This window comes from Numida meleagris, chromosome 6 (assembly GCF_002078875.1).
Source record: "Numida meleagris isolate 19003 breed g44 Domestic line chromosome 6, NumMel1.0, whole genome shotgun sequence".
In the NCBI taxonomy this organism is placed as follows: Eukaryota; Metazoa; Chordata; class Aves; order Galliformes; family Numididae; genus Numida; species Numida meleagris.
Window position 1 is genome coordinate 11,266,417 of NC_034414.1, and position 17,645 is coordinate 11,284,061.

At 38.4% G+C, this 17,645-nt stretch overlaps 1 protein-coding gene and 1 long non-coding RNA gene across 12 annotated transcripts in view; both read right to left on the reverse strand.

The window, feature by feature from the left end:
- Positions 1 to 4,757, reverse strand: part of LOC110401036 — a 48,712-nt gene extending 43,955 nt beyond the window's left edge. Inside the window, exons 1-2 of the long non-coding RNA XR_002440216.1 lie at positions 4,060 to 4,757; positions 3,637 to 3,718 (exon numbers count right to left, since the gene is read on the reverse strand). This is a non-coding gene — a long non-coding RNA (uncharacterized LOC110401036). The remainder of the gene's footprint in view (positions 1 to 3,636; positions 3,719 to 4,059) is intronic.
- Positions 7,836 to 17,645, reverse strand: part of SOX6 (SRY-box 6) — a 410,347-nt gene continuing 400,537 nt past the window's right edge. For all 11 annotated transcript variants that reach the window (XM_021401613.1, XM_021401611.1, XM_021401609.1 and 8 more), the window contains one exon: positions 7,836 to 14,774. In XM_021401613.1, the coding sequence (XP_021257288.1) occupies positions 14,471 to 14,774 (304 nt within the window). In that variant the 3' untranslated portion in view covers positions 7,836 to 14,470. The remainder of the gene's footprint in view (positions 14,775 to 17,645) is intronic.

Here is a 17,645-nt window from a genome sequence, read left to right on the forward strand (position 1 = left end):
TCCTGGAAACCTCTATCTATAGACTGCTTCACACTTCCTTGCTTCTTTTAACTTCTTATGGGTGCTTCAATAGAAGGAAGCCAGGAAACCTGCCCTCCCATGAGAATGGCATGAGGAAATCTGGCTGCACCTCTGTCTATGTTGTCACATGCAGCATTGACATAGCCCTCCATAGACCAGAAGAGCTGGAGAAGTAGGTGGCAGACACTGCACACTAATTAATTAACTGCACAGCACATCCAACAGGTCAGAATCAACAGTTGAGGATGTAGCTCCTCTTGAAGAAATCCACTGAATTCTACTGGAAGGCTTGCAGTGATTTTGGCATGGCTGCAATTAGTGGCCCAGGCTTTGTTTTCTAGCCATGAAAAAGAGAACCACCAGTACCTGTTGGCAGCTGCACACAGAGAGCAGTGCAAACCACAAGTTTTCTTGAAAGTGTTCACAATGCGCATGAACAAATTAAATTCCTTCCCCCAACTAACATTACATGCGTAATTTTTAAGCTCATAAACCAAGAAAAGGAAGTTTTCAGAGGCCATTAGTCACTAAGCTCCATCCAACACTGACCTTTGTTCTGGAAAACCTCCACTTAACTCCCAAAACAAGTTTCCCAAGTTGGATTAGGAGTTGCGCTGATGTTCACCACCACGTATCACAGTAGAACGACTGCCTTCACATTTAAAGTCACAGGAGTATTAAGCCAATCAGTTTAACTCCAAATTAGTTTGAACTGCTTCAAGACTTTGAAGAAATCCTACTTTCACATTTATTTCTAGTACCTAAAGAGTAATTAAAGAAACAGATGTCATGCTCCACTGTTAAGAAAGTAGAACAAAACAACCAAATTAACCAGCTTACTAGGAAAAGGACTTCAATTACCAGGCTGAGAGAACATGGAGAGCACCAGGTTACGTCACTTCTTTATGCAAAGCATACCTAACAAACAGATCAAACTGAGGACAGAGAACTCACCTGGGATGCCATAGGCTTCAGGAAGAGCAGTGCAAGGTTCTGCAACTGCTTGTATTACAGCCCTGTAGATGTAAGCCCTCTTTCCACACAAACAGAAGCCTCGGATCTCCCCCACCTCTTTTATAGAAAAGGAGTAGTATTTAACATGTGTGTTAACTTCTGACATGGACGAGTCTTCCAACAAGAAAGGTTCTTTGCTAAACAAAGCTTTGAGACACATACGGCGACCTTTCAGCTTCTGAGGTGCCTTCATCCTCACTCACCTCCACATCCAAGCAGCACATACACAGATTGAAGGGGAAGGGTGGATTTCATTCCTGTAAAGCTCCCGGTCAACGTACCAGACAAAGGACAGCTTGAACTTACCTGTAATTTTAGCACACTAGAGCTGTAGTGCCATCCCAACACTAAGAAACAAAGCCCCAGTAACAGCAGGATAAAGTCAAGGCTGTGCTGCTTGCAATCAGTGTTGAAGCAAACCTCACCATTCTTCACCACTCAAAAAACAATGCAGGTGCTCCGGCCCTGCTTTACATCTTGCCTTGGCAACCAGCTTTGCCAAGAGCCAAGGCATTAGACGCTCCCAGGCCACTGCTGCAGCAAGGAGATCGTTCACTCCCTAACTGTTCTGTCACATTTTTCCACATCAAAAGTCCAGGACAGAGGGAGAGGCAAGAACAGTAAAAAGCCCTACAAATTCCCACCTTGACCATAATGAGAGGTGGAATGTTTAACAGATGGGAGGGGCGGAGTAGCAGTAGTTCTCATTCTGATGCATCTCTAGCCACATTATCTACTGATTTGCTGGCACTTTGTCTTTAAAGAAACTATAAAAGGTATCACAGACAAAAGTGACATTTTATGAAAAAGAAGAAAGAGAGAAAGAGTTCCCAGTTCTGGTATTCTGTCACATTTCACTGTAGTGTACAGCATCGACTCATTGATATACTAATTATCCACCAGAAATTTTTGCTTCTGCAACATAGCAATTATCAGGCTTAAGGTGACACTCTCATGTTGTTAGGCAGTCCCAGACCTCACTCAGTATGCAGTGCAGTTTGGTGCTCTGTGACAGGAGGCAGAAACACTGCAAGTAAAGGAAAGGCACTCCCAGAAGTTGAGAACTGAATGTGTTTGTTGTTCGTTTTCCAAAACCGTCAAATATCTTAAGGCTGGGATTTTCAAAGGGGCCTAAGAGAGTTAGATACTTCTAAACCTATTGCATTTCAGTGGCAGTTGAATAACTAAGTCTGCTCTGAAAGAGAGTTAAAGTAAGGTTTTTCGTTTTAATTTACCATTCTCAAGCTTGTGCCCTACACAAACCCCTCATTCAATGCCTTCCAGGGGCACCAGAAAGTTACCAGTGTGGTGGCTCTTGCAGAACTAGAATTTATCTTACGAGTTTTTCAGTTTTATTTTTCTATTTATAACACAACTTACTCTCTTCTTTCTCACATCAGGAATAAAAAAAGCAAGCATAAGAAAAAAAGCATTATTCAGAAATACAAGCAGATGAAATTCCTGAATAATGAAGTAAAAATCCCAGCATCCATTAACCTAACAAGAACCCCATGTGCAGTTTAAAACAAACAAACAAACACGTAAGAAATCAGGCATCTGCTCCCAACAGCAACAGAAGCTACGAACAAGCTTGTACCCAGGCAGATACATTTTGGGTGCCAATATTATATTAATTACATTAAAAATGGAAAAACAGAAGCCCTTCTGCCTTCTTCATTTAGCTCGTAACCACTTTTTTCCTATTTTTTTTCTAGAAAATGAGTGTTTTTCCATTTAAAAGGTGAGAGCCACTCTGTAGTTACAAGTGGCACTTTTTGACTTTCTTAATACAACCCTGTGGCTACAATTAACACAACGAATAAATAGCAGATCAAATTAAGATCTAATCCTGTTTTACTTGTAGGCACAATCCTTACAATGAATTGCAAGTTCAGCTGTCAGGAAGTAAATGAGAGATAGAAAGCATGATTGGTGATGCCTGAACGTTAAGCACTCAGACATTAAAAGCAAAAGTGTGAGAAAAAGCAGGCAAATATCAAGACAAAGTTTCAAATTTTTTAGATGCTTTAGTGATTATAAAATTCCAAATATAGCTGAGATGCATGTTTTTCACAAAGCTTTGAGAAAACATAGCAAATTTTTAATTTCTCCATAAGAGCTACTGAATGTTTGCTTTTATGCGCCACATGGGAATAAAATTCTCAGAAGAGAAAAAGAACAAGATTTTTTCTTCTCATTATTTCAGAGTGCTTTTAGTTCATTTCAGAAAGTCATTGTCTTTGAAGTTTGCGGAACAAGGGAATGGCAGACTGCTTCCATGCATGGTCTTATTGTTGTGGAAATCTACCATTTCATCCCCTTAAAAATTGAATAAATAACTGAATCAATTTGAAGTCCTTCACAACCTGCGATTCTTAGGGGCATCTTAAGACTGTATACTGTCTGATCTACTTAGTTTGCAATTCAATCACAAGTACTGCACAGTATAAAAATCAAAACATAGTAAAACAAATGCGTGCTGTCTTTAAGCATGATCAGTCTAAGAATTTTGAAGGAGGAATTAAACCAAGGAAGGTGGCTTTGTTAATCACTGTCTCAGGCATATAATATCTAATATGAATTCTAAAAAAAATACCGTACCCTTACTGCCAAACACCAAACCAACTGCCCACTTCCCAGGAAACCATGGTGTAATCAGAAGTTCAAAGAAGCAACCTGTTGTCTGGAAAAAAGAAACAAGAAAAAAAACAACCAATAAGATAATTTAAAATAACTCACTGCTTACATGCTGTAAGCTGGTGACCAAACAATGTATTTTTGCAACCCAACTCCATTATGCAAATTACCAAAAGAAAGAGCTAGTGGGATCTTACACATTCTTCATCACAAAAGTAGCATTTTCTAAACACCCAACTTAAAGCGCTTACCAGAGACACTCAGTTGCACTAGAACTCTTCTTTCCTCTTGTTTCCACCATTAAACTCCAGAGAATTCAGCATATAAAAGAATAATCTTAAACCTTCCCCATTTTCTCCCAAATTGTGAGAAAAGCTGATCTCTCACCTAACCCTGACCTCTCAGCCTGGCCAGGTGCATACCACGAGGTCAGAACTTCATGCCAGGTGGGGGCCATTTGAGCCTTTGTGCTAGAGTCCTGAGCACAGCCCTCCAGGTGTCCTCCATCAGCAGCAGCATGGGGTCCTGCTGAAGGGGGAACATACACTTCATGCAGATTGCTCGGCAACAACAGCTGAGGGAAAAATAGAGACTGGGTCAAAATTTGAAGTGCTAAGCTGAGACACACCAAGCTTTGTTCGCACTTTGTGGCAACTCAATGATGCCAAGAGGAACAATTAAGCATTCCTGTGGCCATCTTAAGATCTTTCAGAAGGCACTTCTGGTTGCAGCTGTGGGGTGAGGGCCATGCTAGGGCCCAGCAGCCACCTCTACCCTGCCTCTGGCAGGCAGCAGCCAGCCAGTGCCAGCATGCCCACCACCCAAATCCCCTCAGATCAACATAAGCTCACTCGAGTGAGGCTGCAGGCATTGAGAATGCACTGTAGAAGGACAGGGTGGTGCAGCAGTGGGAGTGCATGGCTCCTCAGGTGGCAGAGAGACCATCAGCCTGCGAGCTGTCTGCTGTCCCTGCAGCTGCTGTAACCTAGAGCTGCTTGAGTATCTGCACTTTCCTGCTGTAGGAAAGTCATGTACACAAATCAAAGTAGTATAAGTGGAGAAGTTGTACAAAAAGGGCCATACACAGAGACTATTCTCCTTATTTCCTTCAACCCCTCAGTGTGTTTCAGAAATGCCTTCCACTGTGTAAGGCTGTGCTTTGGGCCACTTCAGCACTTACCCTTTGGTTTTCTGGCAGCTGCAGCTGTTCTGGGGGAACTGGCTGAAGTCTTCCATCAAAGATGCTGTTCCTGATGTTTTAACAAAATATATTTCATTGTGATTGAATAATTTGATCATTAAGGTCCTCGATCTCCAGATTTTCTGAGTTAAGCACGTTGTTTTAACCAGACCTTACAAAAAATGGGAGCAATTTAGCATCCTGAATATTTTAGCTAATCTGATGGACTTGGTATTTCTGTTGCACGCAGACTGATTGCTCTGGTTCTCTGGTTTTTCTTGCATTAAAAAAAATAGACAGGACTGTGGCAAAACTCAGCAAGGCCTCTCACTGAAAGATCAGATAATAAACGTAATTGCTATTTGCCCATAGTCACTACATCCACCAAAATGCTACATGGCATTCCTGACCAGCAAGGGACATACCTGTCAACAGCCCAATACAGTGACTGCAGATGTTGGAGGAAATGAGAGGATGAACCGAGAGGATGGCCAGGCTCAGGGGCCTTTGTTGGCTGTTGTTGCCTCTGCTTTACTCAGAACCACTGAGCTAGGCAGACTCCTTGTCTGACCCAAGGACAGTGACTGTGTTTTCAACTGTAGGTTATTTGTAACTATTTAGCTATGAGCATACACCAGCTATAAAGATACCATGAACCTAAAGATGGCCTGGTGGCAGATACCCTTCCATTTGCTATTTGCACAGCTCCTTTCGGGCTAGGGCCTTGTGGTTTGTAGCACAACATTTATATTTCCGATTTCCAAAAGTAACCCTGTGTGGCTTGACTTAAAAAGGGAACTTCGTCACTTGTCTGAAGTGTGAGGTTCCTCTTTCATGAAATTAAAGCTGGATGTTGTGGAAGTAATATAAGAGTAATGCAAGAGTACAAAACCAATGGGTTTTTTAGTTCATGTTTACAGATTGTGAGCACACACGCTATTTTTGAAATCTAATTCAAAATGATGAGTGGGTTCCTTTAAACACTTGTCTGGTAACTACTTAACTAGGAGTGTGGCCAAAAAAAAAAAATACAATGATCAATAGGCATTTCTTCTGTAACTTGATTGAGTATTTGAGGATAATTATTTAAAGCTCTAATAGTTACTTTTTGCTGTTACCGAATGATCATTTCCTGATGAGCTACAACAGCAACCCGACCTGTAAGTAGATTTCAGTAGAAGCAGAGAAGCTTTTAAAGTCTGTGGTGTCAAAGTAAATTAAAGTGGCCCTAAGTAGTTCTTAATACAACTGACCACTGTGATTTCCACAGGGCAATTATGGTTTACTGTGTCAATCATCTAGCAGGCATTAATATAAAGCAGAACAACTCTGAATAAATTTGTTATGGACTGTCATGTCAAGAACCCAAATGCTAACCTGCAGTGGCCTTGATATTATTAAAATGACTAAGGGTCAGATTTCAATTAATCTACAGATTTAACAGTCCTTCACTGTAGTCGGTCTTGATACAATTAAGCAATAATAGATGACAGGAAGGATACTTCCTGGCAGTTAATGACCAATGGCAGTATTTGAAGGCCCTTAACCCAGCTGGTCATTAACTGCTCAGAGACAGAACCTGGAGCTCATATTTTCTATTGTAAACCATATATTAAAGAAATAAATCAATTACTGTTCACCCCCTGCCCCCATCCCGTGCAAGCTACTGCTATTGGGCTACTGTGGGAGCAATTAATTGTCACAGGAAAAGCCCAGTGTGAGTAACCAGTGGGGAGACAGACTGTGGTGCCAAACCTTGCAATCCTGAAGTTCCCTAAGCACAGTGAGTCCTAAGGGCTCCGGAAGATCCTGGTGCTGCAGCCATCGAGCAGAGGTTTTGCTTGGCTGGAGGAAAAAACACCATAAGTTGACTTAATTGGAGCAATATGAAAATACATAGCAGAGGATTGCACTGCATGTCAGCCCTCTTGTATGAAAGTAAAATTCTGGCACAATGACATGTTGCTTCATCTCTCTTTGACTCTGGGCTGACTGCTGTCCAGTGCCATAATTCTGTTCTTTAAGTATACAGTGAGGCCCTTGCAAACTTGTAACAAATTGTTGTGCAGTAAGTAGCAAAATTACAGGTTTTTTGCAGCCTTCTCCTCAAGAGTACATTAGTGTTGCAGTTCAACAGAGTAACTAGCTGATTGCTTACTAGAAACCGAATCTTTAAAAGTCCATGTCAATATTTACGTATTTATTCATTATAATGTGTTGGCCACCAACTTCATTCCATCCACTGTTGACCCTGAAGCATTTCATCACAGAGATTCACAGTGTATAATGTCATTTTTAATAATTTCATGTATGCTGCTCTCTCCTGGGAAGTAAGGATTTATTCCCACTTAGATTTTTCAGGGTGGTTTGTGCAATAGCTGAAACTAGACTGAAATCTGATGTAAAGCACAATCAAAATGTTCTGTTACATTATAGTACAGTACACTTCAGTGTAATTTATTCTTTTCCTATGAGAACCGTGACTAATTACAATGTCAAAAGCCAACCATAATACATAAATGGCAGCAGTTTACAGACATGGCAGTGTGGCAACTATAGGAGTTTTTGTTGTCATTTTTGGTTAGTTTAATGTTATACGTGGGGAAAATGGGAAGGCAAAGAGAGAAGAAACATGAGAACTGTTTTGTCTCTTTTCAGCTCTATAAAAATCCTACTGAGATTATGTTGCTACCACAACAGCACTTCCTGCTTACAAAACCAATGGTACACAGTGAAATATTATCAAATTAGGTTGGTTATCATGCTTGTCTTTTACAGCATATGGTGTTAATGGATTTCAGAGGCCATTAAATTCCTTTGTAGAATGGAAAGGCATGTGGAAAACCTAAGAGCTAGAAGATTCAGTCACTAAATTTAAAGGAGGCCAGCTGAATGGGCCTGTCCATCAGCTCCTTGTGGTCAATCATTATCGCTAACGTCAAAAGAATAATAAAGAATACATAGAAGAAGTCACACACACATCTCATAAAACAAAATTTATCTTTAATTTGTAAGTGTCAACAGCAGTACAAAAGATGGAGTGATGGTGAATAGATTAAGGGTAGAGAGGACAGTCTTGAGGTAAATGAGCATAAATAGGCAGTCTTATAGACACTCCCCTGAGGGGTCTAAACCCCTATCATGGCATATACTGTATCACCCAAAGATGACATGTTTAACATATCAGGAAAGCACCTTGTGCAAAAAAAAAAAAAAAAAAAAAAATCCCCCCCACCCGAAACATGTAGATAAGGTGCCAATGTACACCAGAACATACTGTATATGGACAGTGTCTTTCAATTTTGTCTTTTCCATTAATAACTGAGGCAGAGGAGGAGAAGACTCTTAAAAGTACCACTGAAAGATTATTTAATATTTAATTTACCTCACGTCAATACTGCACAACAAAATCCAAGAAGTCTGTTTATGCAATGAAGCAGAGCTAAGAATAACTATTCTCTTTTTTAAAACTGAGAACAGATTTTTTTTTTACTCAGCATCCTTAGCAAACTTTTTCCTTTGTCTTTTTTTTTTTTTTAACTGTACCAAGAGGAGAGTGTGAGATGTGATGGCAACCTTTAAGTTCATTTAAAAACTTTACACTGGACTGTACAAGATTTTTTTTTTTTTGATAAACTATTTACATTTTCAGACTTTAAAACATATTCAAAGCAGCAATAGACACTAGTTTTTCCTCTACACGCCCAAATAATTACCGGCCATGGGCCCAGGTAGGTACCTGCATTGTATATAGAATTTCTACAAAGAAAACCTGCCTGTTAAATTAGCCAGTGGGTGTCCAACAAGCAGCCCCCACCATTAAGAGCTGCACCCACAGTGTTGCTATAGGAATCAAAGCATAGTACCTAGACAAGAGAGTCTCAGTTGTACCAACAGCTCTACACAAACTTTACAATTTGAAACAGCAGCTAGCATGTCAGTCCAGCATGTCAGTGAATTGTGCTGATTAAATTAACATAGAGTACAATCTCACAATATACATCACAAACAAATTACAATGTCAGGAAATAAGAGTTACAGTAAGATAAGTTATGTAGTAACAGCTTATAAGCTTGTCTTAATGTAATAAAAAAATTTGTACATGGGAAATACAATAATGAATGAACATAAATGCTAAGCATTCTATTTTGCTACAAGCTGAAGAAGGGTACAAAAAAAAAAACCACAACATTGCTTTCTAGAAAGCAAAACACAAATGACAAAGGAAGACAAACGGAGAATGCACACTAGCAGGTCTGCAATGTGCAGCATACAAACAGTTAAATATTTGCACATTCCCCATAATCCAAGAGCACCAAGGACCTCACTTGTGGTTTTTAGAAAGCGGAAATTACAAAGCAAGCCATGTCACTAAGTTGCTTTATAGCTTTCATATTGCCATAAATATCAATTTGATAAGTTTTCCTTTAGCTCAGTTCACCCTACCCCACCCCCTTTTTACCCAGCGTGTGAAATCTCAGAATACTTCTTTGTCACCATTTCCAGCAAATCTGGTATTTAAAAAAGGGCAATGGATTAAAATGAAATATATTTGCATATACCTATATCTTTTTTTTCTTTTTCCTTCTGTAGTAGGACATTACAACATATCAAAAATGTAGTTTGATCTGAGAAAAATCACAGATACTAATGGGTCATATAAAAAAAGGTTTGGGGGAAGTTGTTTTTTAAAGCGAAAGAATAAGTGTTTTGTAAAAGATCAGATGAGGTCATGTAATATTATTCTTTTAAAAGAACATGCTTAAGTGCCAACTTGAATCTTAAAAAAGCATGCAAAACACCTAGGGTCCAAGCCCATTCATCAATGTCTCATAAAAACATGAAGAACTCTACCATAAATTCTGCTGGCTGCATCTCCAGTGCAGTTGTTCACACTGTGGCCCTGTTCAGCAAAGATTGCCCTACCCAACGTCAACGCTCTACTGGTCCTTGTGACCACCACTGAAGTACCAACATGCTTAAAATTAAGCAAGTAGATAAGTGTTTTGCTAAGGGAGGGTGGGGGGTGTTAACCTTGTCGTATGTTTTGCTAGGAGATGATTTTGAAATGCCACGCCTTTGATACGACCAAAAAACGAAACCAGAAAGCCAACCCAGTGAGAGGACTGCGGTTCAGGTTGCATTGGGCGGTGGTTGTGTTTATGCTCAAAGCAGTAGCTGTCCTCAGCTGACTGCTGCACACGTTGCAATGCCGCTGTTTGTTTTGCATTCCCAACCCCGAGCAGTCCCGTCCTTTGCCCTCCCCCTGCCTCGAGCTGCACCTGAGTACACTGATTTAGGAGCACATTGTGATCCCATGTATTCCCAGCAGGCGGTTTCATGAACAAAATGGTGACACCTGAACACACTTATCAACCAGAACTAGGCTATTTCATCAGTCATACCTCCATGTAAACCTGAACCCTGTTTCATGAAATAGGAAGTGAACTATACTAGCTCATATCAGACTGTTTCAGGAGTGTTCTTCTCTTGAAAACAAGTATTTAAAAATTTTCCAAAAAGAAAATATATTGTATCTGTATTAAATAAAAAAAAACCTGTTAATTTGTGGAGAAAATAGTATTACTGTATTTGTGTATTACCTGAACGGAGTTGTTATTTTTTTCAGTAAGAGTTATTAAGAGGGACTAAAACACAACATTTAGAGAACAATTCTGAAAGTCCTGTTTGTGTTTTGTGTGAACCTTTTCCTCCTGACATTACAGCCTAACGTAACAATAGTGTGATTTACTTAATGTAGAAAATAAAGATTTGATATTACTAAGTCTTGATTGCATTGCAAAGGCCATCTTAGTCACAACAATCTCTCCAGGGATACGCTTTTGACTTCCAAATGCCATTCTTGTTAAGAACTAAAACATTTAATCAGTTTTACTTGGATTCAGAAAACAAACTGTGTTTCCTATCAGCTGTATCTGCAATTTGGTATGTTTAATGTATCGACTTTCTAAACAAGAAAAAAGTATTCTGTGTTTGTGGGATATGCTACCAAAAATCAGTGAGAGCACAAGTGAGGCATCTTGCTGTCCCAGCTACAGGTCCACAATACTGCGCTCACACTGCGGGTGTAAATTCAGCATCTACATGAGGTACAGTGACTTGTCAGCATTTAATATGGACCAACATACACTGATATAGAACAAAAGTAAATACATAACTTATACTTCACTAAGTATCCATGAACAAAAAATAAAATTCTATTTCCTATGTTATATTTACACAATTTAAAAAAAATCTAAAATGAGATGGTAAATTCATCAGAAACTTTGTTTTGAGCTCCGATTAATAAAGTAAAAAAGTTGTTTTTTATCCTTATGATTGTCCTTCCTTCTACTGACATTTTAGAGCCAATGTCGGCTAATAAATAGAATAAAATGCTCATATGCACAATTCAGATTCAAATATGTTCCTCCCACTTCCCCAGCCAATAAATGCAAGTTTTACCAGCTGGTGATTCCTGAACAGCCAGTCATTTTCAAGAATGTGGCTTTAACATAGAGAGCATCAGCACTGAGGCAGGGCTGGAGCTAAAACAAAGTGTTCATACATACATGTATTTTGCATAAATAAATGAAATAACAAGACATAAAAATGACTCAAATCCGGCAACTGTGAGGCAGGCCCACACGAGTCGAAACAGATGACTTTTGTTCATGTAGTTTTCGTACAACAGTTTCACATTAGTCAGAAGTGATAAAAAATACCATTTATATCCAGTGCTTATAACACTTACGAAACAACATCTGTGAGTGTGTGTTTTTTTGTACTACAAGCAAAATCAAGTTTCAGTCCTAAAGAACAGTCCTTTGTTCTCCACAAGCCTGCAGAATATTATTTTGGCATGGTCATAAAATTTAAAAAAATTAACCAACTAATCTAAATGTTTGCTTTTGTGCAAAAAAAAAAAAAAATTACATAAAATACAATACTAGCAATACAGCATTCTACCAATGCAACAAACCAGAAAAAAAGAGCAAGAGAGAAAAAGTGACACGGGAGGAGGGAGAGATACTTCTAACATAAGAATTATGTAAGACATTAATAAATAGTCATTTCTTTTAGGAAATAATGGTACCCTCCCCCCAATCTGAGCTGAATGTATTAAAAACAGTTCCAATTCCCAAGCAACTGTGAGAACAAAAAACATTTTCTATCAGTACCTTAGCCAGCTTGAAGAGGGCGCTCACCAGCTAACGACACAGCATTTGCCTTTAAAGTCTTGGCTAGACCGGTTTATTGCTTGTTAGACATGGACTCAGAACACATTTAAATAAATATTAAAAATATAGCATTTTGTTCCAAATTACAAAATGGTCAGAGAAGTCTGACCATTGTGTTTCTATGCCATTATCTTTATAAATTGTCCTGTAAATTGAACAATCTTCTTTGTTTGGGGGGTTTTTCTTGCACATTTAAATGTGATCCCTACAGTGGCAACAATGGCTCTCTCTGCTCTAAGAGATATTACTGGGGCTGTGAGGAAAATGGCAGCTCCAGATACAGCATCTTATCATTGCACCTCACATGAATTTCTGCAGGACAGTACAACAGCACGAGGATGACCAGCATTAGTACTATAGTCCTCTCATTGCTGGGGCTCTAAGCAAAGCCCATTCAGCAATGCGGGAAGATTCCCCCAGACTTTGGGAAGAGCTGCCCTAGGCGCATTCATACCTCTCAGCCGGAGTCTGAATTTATCACTGATGTGCTGAACACATCAAATTCAAAATAAAAGCTGAGGAAGTTGAGGAGCTTCAGCGCAGGTATTCTCCAGGCCCACCGGATCTGCATTTTATACACAGAGTCTATTTATGAACAGGAGTGGAATGCGAAAGGGGGGAAAAAAATGGCAATTTCTTTTTTCTTTTCCTTCTCTGAACATTAACAGACTCTTTATCTTTGAATATATCTTTCTTGTGTATTTCCTAGACTTTTCTGTAGCAATTGCCTTGTTTCCAGTAATAATACAAATAAAAACCTTGGATATACCTTGCCTCCAAAGATCCCGAAGAACTTTACAGGCATGCATGAAGATCTAGCTCGCATTCCCATATGAATAATATTCAGTAAATATTTTTGATGCATCATTTTCTCAGCTTTGCAAGCCAGTTACTTTTGTGGTCTTCCCTCCTCCACTAGGAGTATCACATATAAATCATTGCACAAATACTCAAGATAGCAAACAGTTCCTTCAGGTGACAACAGGAACGTGATGTATGGAGCCATGATTCACTGCAGGATTCTACAAGCCCTAAAAATTCTTCACAGTAGACTCTGTATGGATTTTGGATTTTACATCTTCCTTTGCTGTCCAGCTAAGTATAAAGGTTTGTAACTATAAACACAAAATTTTGGAGTATTTGTACTGTATGTACATATAAAAATACTCACTTTATTTTGTGTTACACAAAGCAGAGTGTTTCCAAGTGCTCCTTGAACACACACTGTTATGGAAAGAATTGAATTTCTCATTCATAAATGTCACGTTCGTTTTAGTAGCAGGTGCACTTTTATTTTCACATACCTGTGTAATTTGAGGGAGGAGAAAGAAAGAGCTCTTTCAAATGTCAATAAGGAATTGTAAGTGTAATGCCACCAACAGTACTTTGAAAAATAAATATTAAGTATTTGGACCCTTGACATTCTGGAATGAATAAATTATTTAAGAGAAAATGTGTTAAGACTGAATGCAAGGGTTAAAAGCAAAGGGGTAGAGAATGTAGTCAAAGGTGGCCTCACACTGCTAAGACAGGCCCTTCCATAGCTGGTGATCGCTCTTTTGTGCTTACTTAAAATTTCACACTAATGGCATCAAGAGGCAAAAGCAATTGGGCACATGCACTATGGCAACCAGGTTCACTACTTAATATCCTGTCTCCAGATTCCTGAGTACTTCACCATTTTCTGGAAAAAAATTAGGTTTTTATATATTTTTTTTTAAGATGCCAAAGGATTGTCTAAGACTTTACAGTGTCTCCTTTAAGACTCTTTTTTAAATGTTAAGATTCAAAAGTTAAGAAAAGTTTGGCACATCAGAAGTTCAGCTATACATATGGAAAAAAAATGGAATTCAGAGACAATTTTTTAAAGATGAGCTATGATGCACAGATGTGCACACTTGCGGACTTGTTCTCTTTCACAATATGAAATCTGCAGTTTTTGTTTTCTAAAATAATCCAGAATAAAAACACATTCACAACCTGTAGGCTGGCACAGCATACCTGAGTGAGAATGTATAACCCCCATCTAAAACAGTAACTTAAGCCTTTATCAGCTTCCAAAAGGAAAAAGACAAAAGGTAAGACTTGTAAGACAGCTATTGATTCATATAAGTTTTCAAGTCCTGATGTCTGATATTTAATATATGTCTTCATCTAAATTAAAAAACAAAAACAAAAACAACAAAAAAACCCAAGTTCATGAAAAATTAGGGAAACAATCTGTCTCACACATTAAGAAACATTTAAGACCATTCTGCTGATGTAACTGTAGGAGCCACACATGCATGCAGGCTCTTTAAGAACTTTTTGTTCAAAAAAAAATCCAAAAAAAAAACCCAACAAATGAGTCTGAGTACTTTAATTCTGTGAACACTCCTCAGTTGGCACTGACTGCCTCATGGGCTTCGTTTTCACTACTATAGTCTGATTTGGGATCATCCTCATAGTCCTCGTACATTTCGATTTCATCCTCTCCATTTATCATTTCGTTCCCGGCAAGGCTTCCGCTGTCCGTCTTCATCCCATAAGTGCTCTGAATGACGGGGATGCTGGGCTCAGGGCTGGCGGAGGTGCTTGAGCAATCCGATGTCATCTGAGGTGATGGTGTGGTAGTTGCCATGGTAATAGCACCAGGATAGACAACCCCCGTTCCCGTGGTGATTGGAATTTGAGGCTGTTGTCTAGAAGGAAAAGCAAGATGGGAACGTGATTACCTCTGTTTGGAGGAGGGAAGCCCTTCTGCAAGGCCAAATCAAAGCAGATGATTTCCTGTGAGTGCTGCATGCATTCCTCTGAGGTTCTCACTCTGGTCCTGTATGGTATTTGTTCACCTTAGCTCCTGCCCTCATGTGCAACTGGAGAGTAAACTATTTAGCAATTACCAGAACATGATTATTTCATATGCTTTGTGTGTTTATTCAAACCATCCTGCAAAGCAGCACTTGGAGAGAGATCTTCAAAATGCTTTAGGCATCTATGTGATGCCTAACTGCCATAGTAGACTTCTGGTGTCCACAATTATCCTCCAAACTCCTGACTAGAATTTCTGTTTCGTGACTGTTAATGATGGAACCTCAAGAATACACGTAGTACCTAAAATGGCATATGGGTGATGAGGTGACATTGTCTGCATATATTTAAGGATGTAACTTACTATTTAAATGCTAGATTTACTCCTAAATCACTTGGAAATACTTTGGATATTTTCTTTCTGAATTTTGATTTGTATTTTATCAGAATGCCATTTGCTCTTCAGGTTTTGATGTGCAAGACTGAGTTTCTGAAGAAAAATACTCAAAAAAAAGAAAAAGAACAAGTGTTCTTTTCTGTGTGGTAATGGACAGTCTGCAGAAACAAAAGCCTCCTCAGACCTGATTTACTTTCGCAATGCAAATACATGCAGAGACTCAATTAAGAGTGCACTGCCTCTACTTCTGGAACATTTTGCCTTCTGATGTAGAACTTTGTACCATGTAGTATCCTTTGTTTTTGTCTGTGACAATTTTAAGCATGCTGGAACAAAACCACACTAACTAGAATAGGCCGGTATCATTGACAGTCAAGCAATTAAATGCAAGCTTGATTACAGCATGTATGTAATTCAACTTTCGCAAAAGATGCAATGTCTCTTACAACAACGTACATATATTCATCTGCTTTTCTGAGTAAGGTCAGGATGCTGAACTCCTTCCCTGGTCAAGCCTTTATTGGCTATGAATTAATTAAAGCCACTTTTTACATTTGGATTAAATAATAACAGACTTACTTCCTATATTAAAAGACACTTCCAAATATTCTTATATTAATTTTGGACCATTGCCTTTAGTAAATATGACAGAAAAAGAGGGGACTGAACTTGTCTGGAGGAAAAGAATCTCCATCATACTTTAGATGTACCATATTCCAGTACCAAAGATACCTAAGTGCACTGGAAGTTGCTGTTTTACTATTGACTGGTTATTTGACATACATGCCTACTTTAAGACTGTATTTCAGTGTATTCTCAACATTCTTCAGAGCAATATTGACAAGTATTTCAGATCTCTGTATTTTATAATTTTAGCAAGACGAAGAGTGTCAGATGTGTTTGAATAGTCTATTGAATCTGTAACTTCATGATCGCTGTGCTATTCTATGCCAACATTCAAAAGGAGATAAAAATATGCTTCGCATAAACCAATCTTTCATAAATTCTTGATTATTGTCTAAACCAACACACATATAATGTACAGCTTATTTACAAGATGTGTCTTAATTGTTGGATTTTTGTCATTCATTGACCAAACTTTAGGTTTGATAAATATCCCAGGACAGTTACTGGTAAACCAATGTACCTCAAGTTTAGGCACCAGTAGAGATAGTCAAATCATGAACACTCTGTGTAAGAGAGTATTCAGATAGCATTACGTACTACCTTCATTGCTGGTACTGCTAGCCTGACTCTTAAAGCCTCTGCACAGCTTGAGAAATTCAAACATCTGTTGTATGAGTATGGTACACCTGGCTAACAGTGAGCAAAAACATCACAGTAATTCATTTGACACAGTCATTATACTCCTGTTTGCAAATGATGATTTGCAGATGATTTACAAACAGCTAGGGATTTTTCACTAAATTTTCACTTTTTAAATGGTCTGATAAATGTTCTGTGAAAACAATTTTCAGCCAATGCATTTGCTTGCAAGTGATTTGCTGCAAACATCTTTCAATACTTTATCCATAAAATCGAACACCTACCTCACGTGGGAACATTTCTGTTTCAAGATTGCATGTTGTCAGGCATATAAATTATTACTGTTAAAAACCAACAGGTACCTCCTCCACAAATTTTTAGACATAGAAATTGTTTGCATGAGTGAGTGTTTCCACAAAGCAAAGAAAAAAGAAACTCACCCATGGTCACAGAAAATTTCTACATATTTGTTGCCAAGCCATACACCTTCATTCTCTCCAATCTGTCTGTCTAACAGCTGCCAGTACTAATGTTTTTCTGATATTTCTTACAATAAATACATTTGTAAAACAGACAAAAAAAAAAAACCACCTATGTGTTCATCAAAGAATAACACAATATTAATGCCAAAAGTTGTTTTGAGAGTTATTTTTTTACAGCGCTTCTAATAAGAGTTGTAGAATATACTGAAGAAATGACTGAGTACAAGCTGCTCTAGTGTTACAGATGACACTAAGGATCAGAAATCTAGTTCTCCTACTACAGCATAAAAATTTCTCTTATTATAACAAATTGTCTTTTTACAAGCAGCAAGAAGGGAAAAAAAAAACTTGTTTAGGACAGGGCTATGATGTATCTTGATACAGTGGTTATTAATGTTAAGCCCTAAAAGATAGACTAAGTTAAGAAATTCAGATATTCTTTCTAAACGTTTATCAAGTGTGCAAAACTATTTTGCGTATCCACATTTCAGTGCAACAGGGTACATTTTTCTATTTCAAAAAACAAAGGGAGCAGGTCATAAAGTATAAAGTGAGTATAATGAAGCAGAATTTACAGAGCTGCCTTTTAATTGAGATTGCACTAAATGTATGACAAA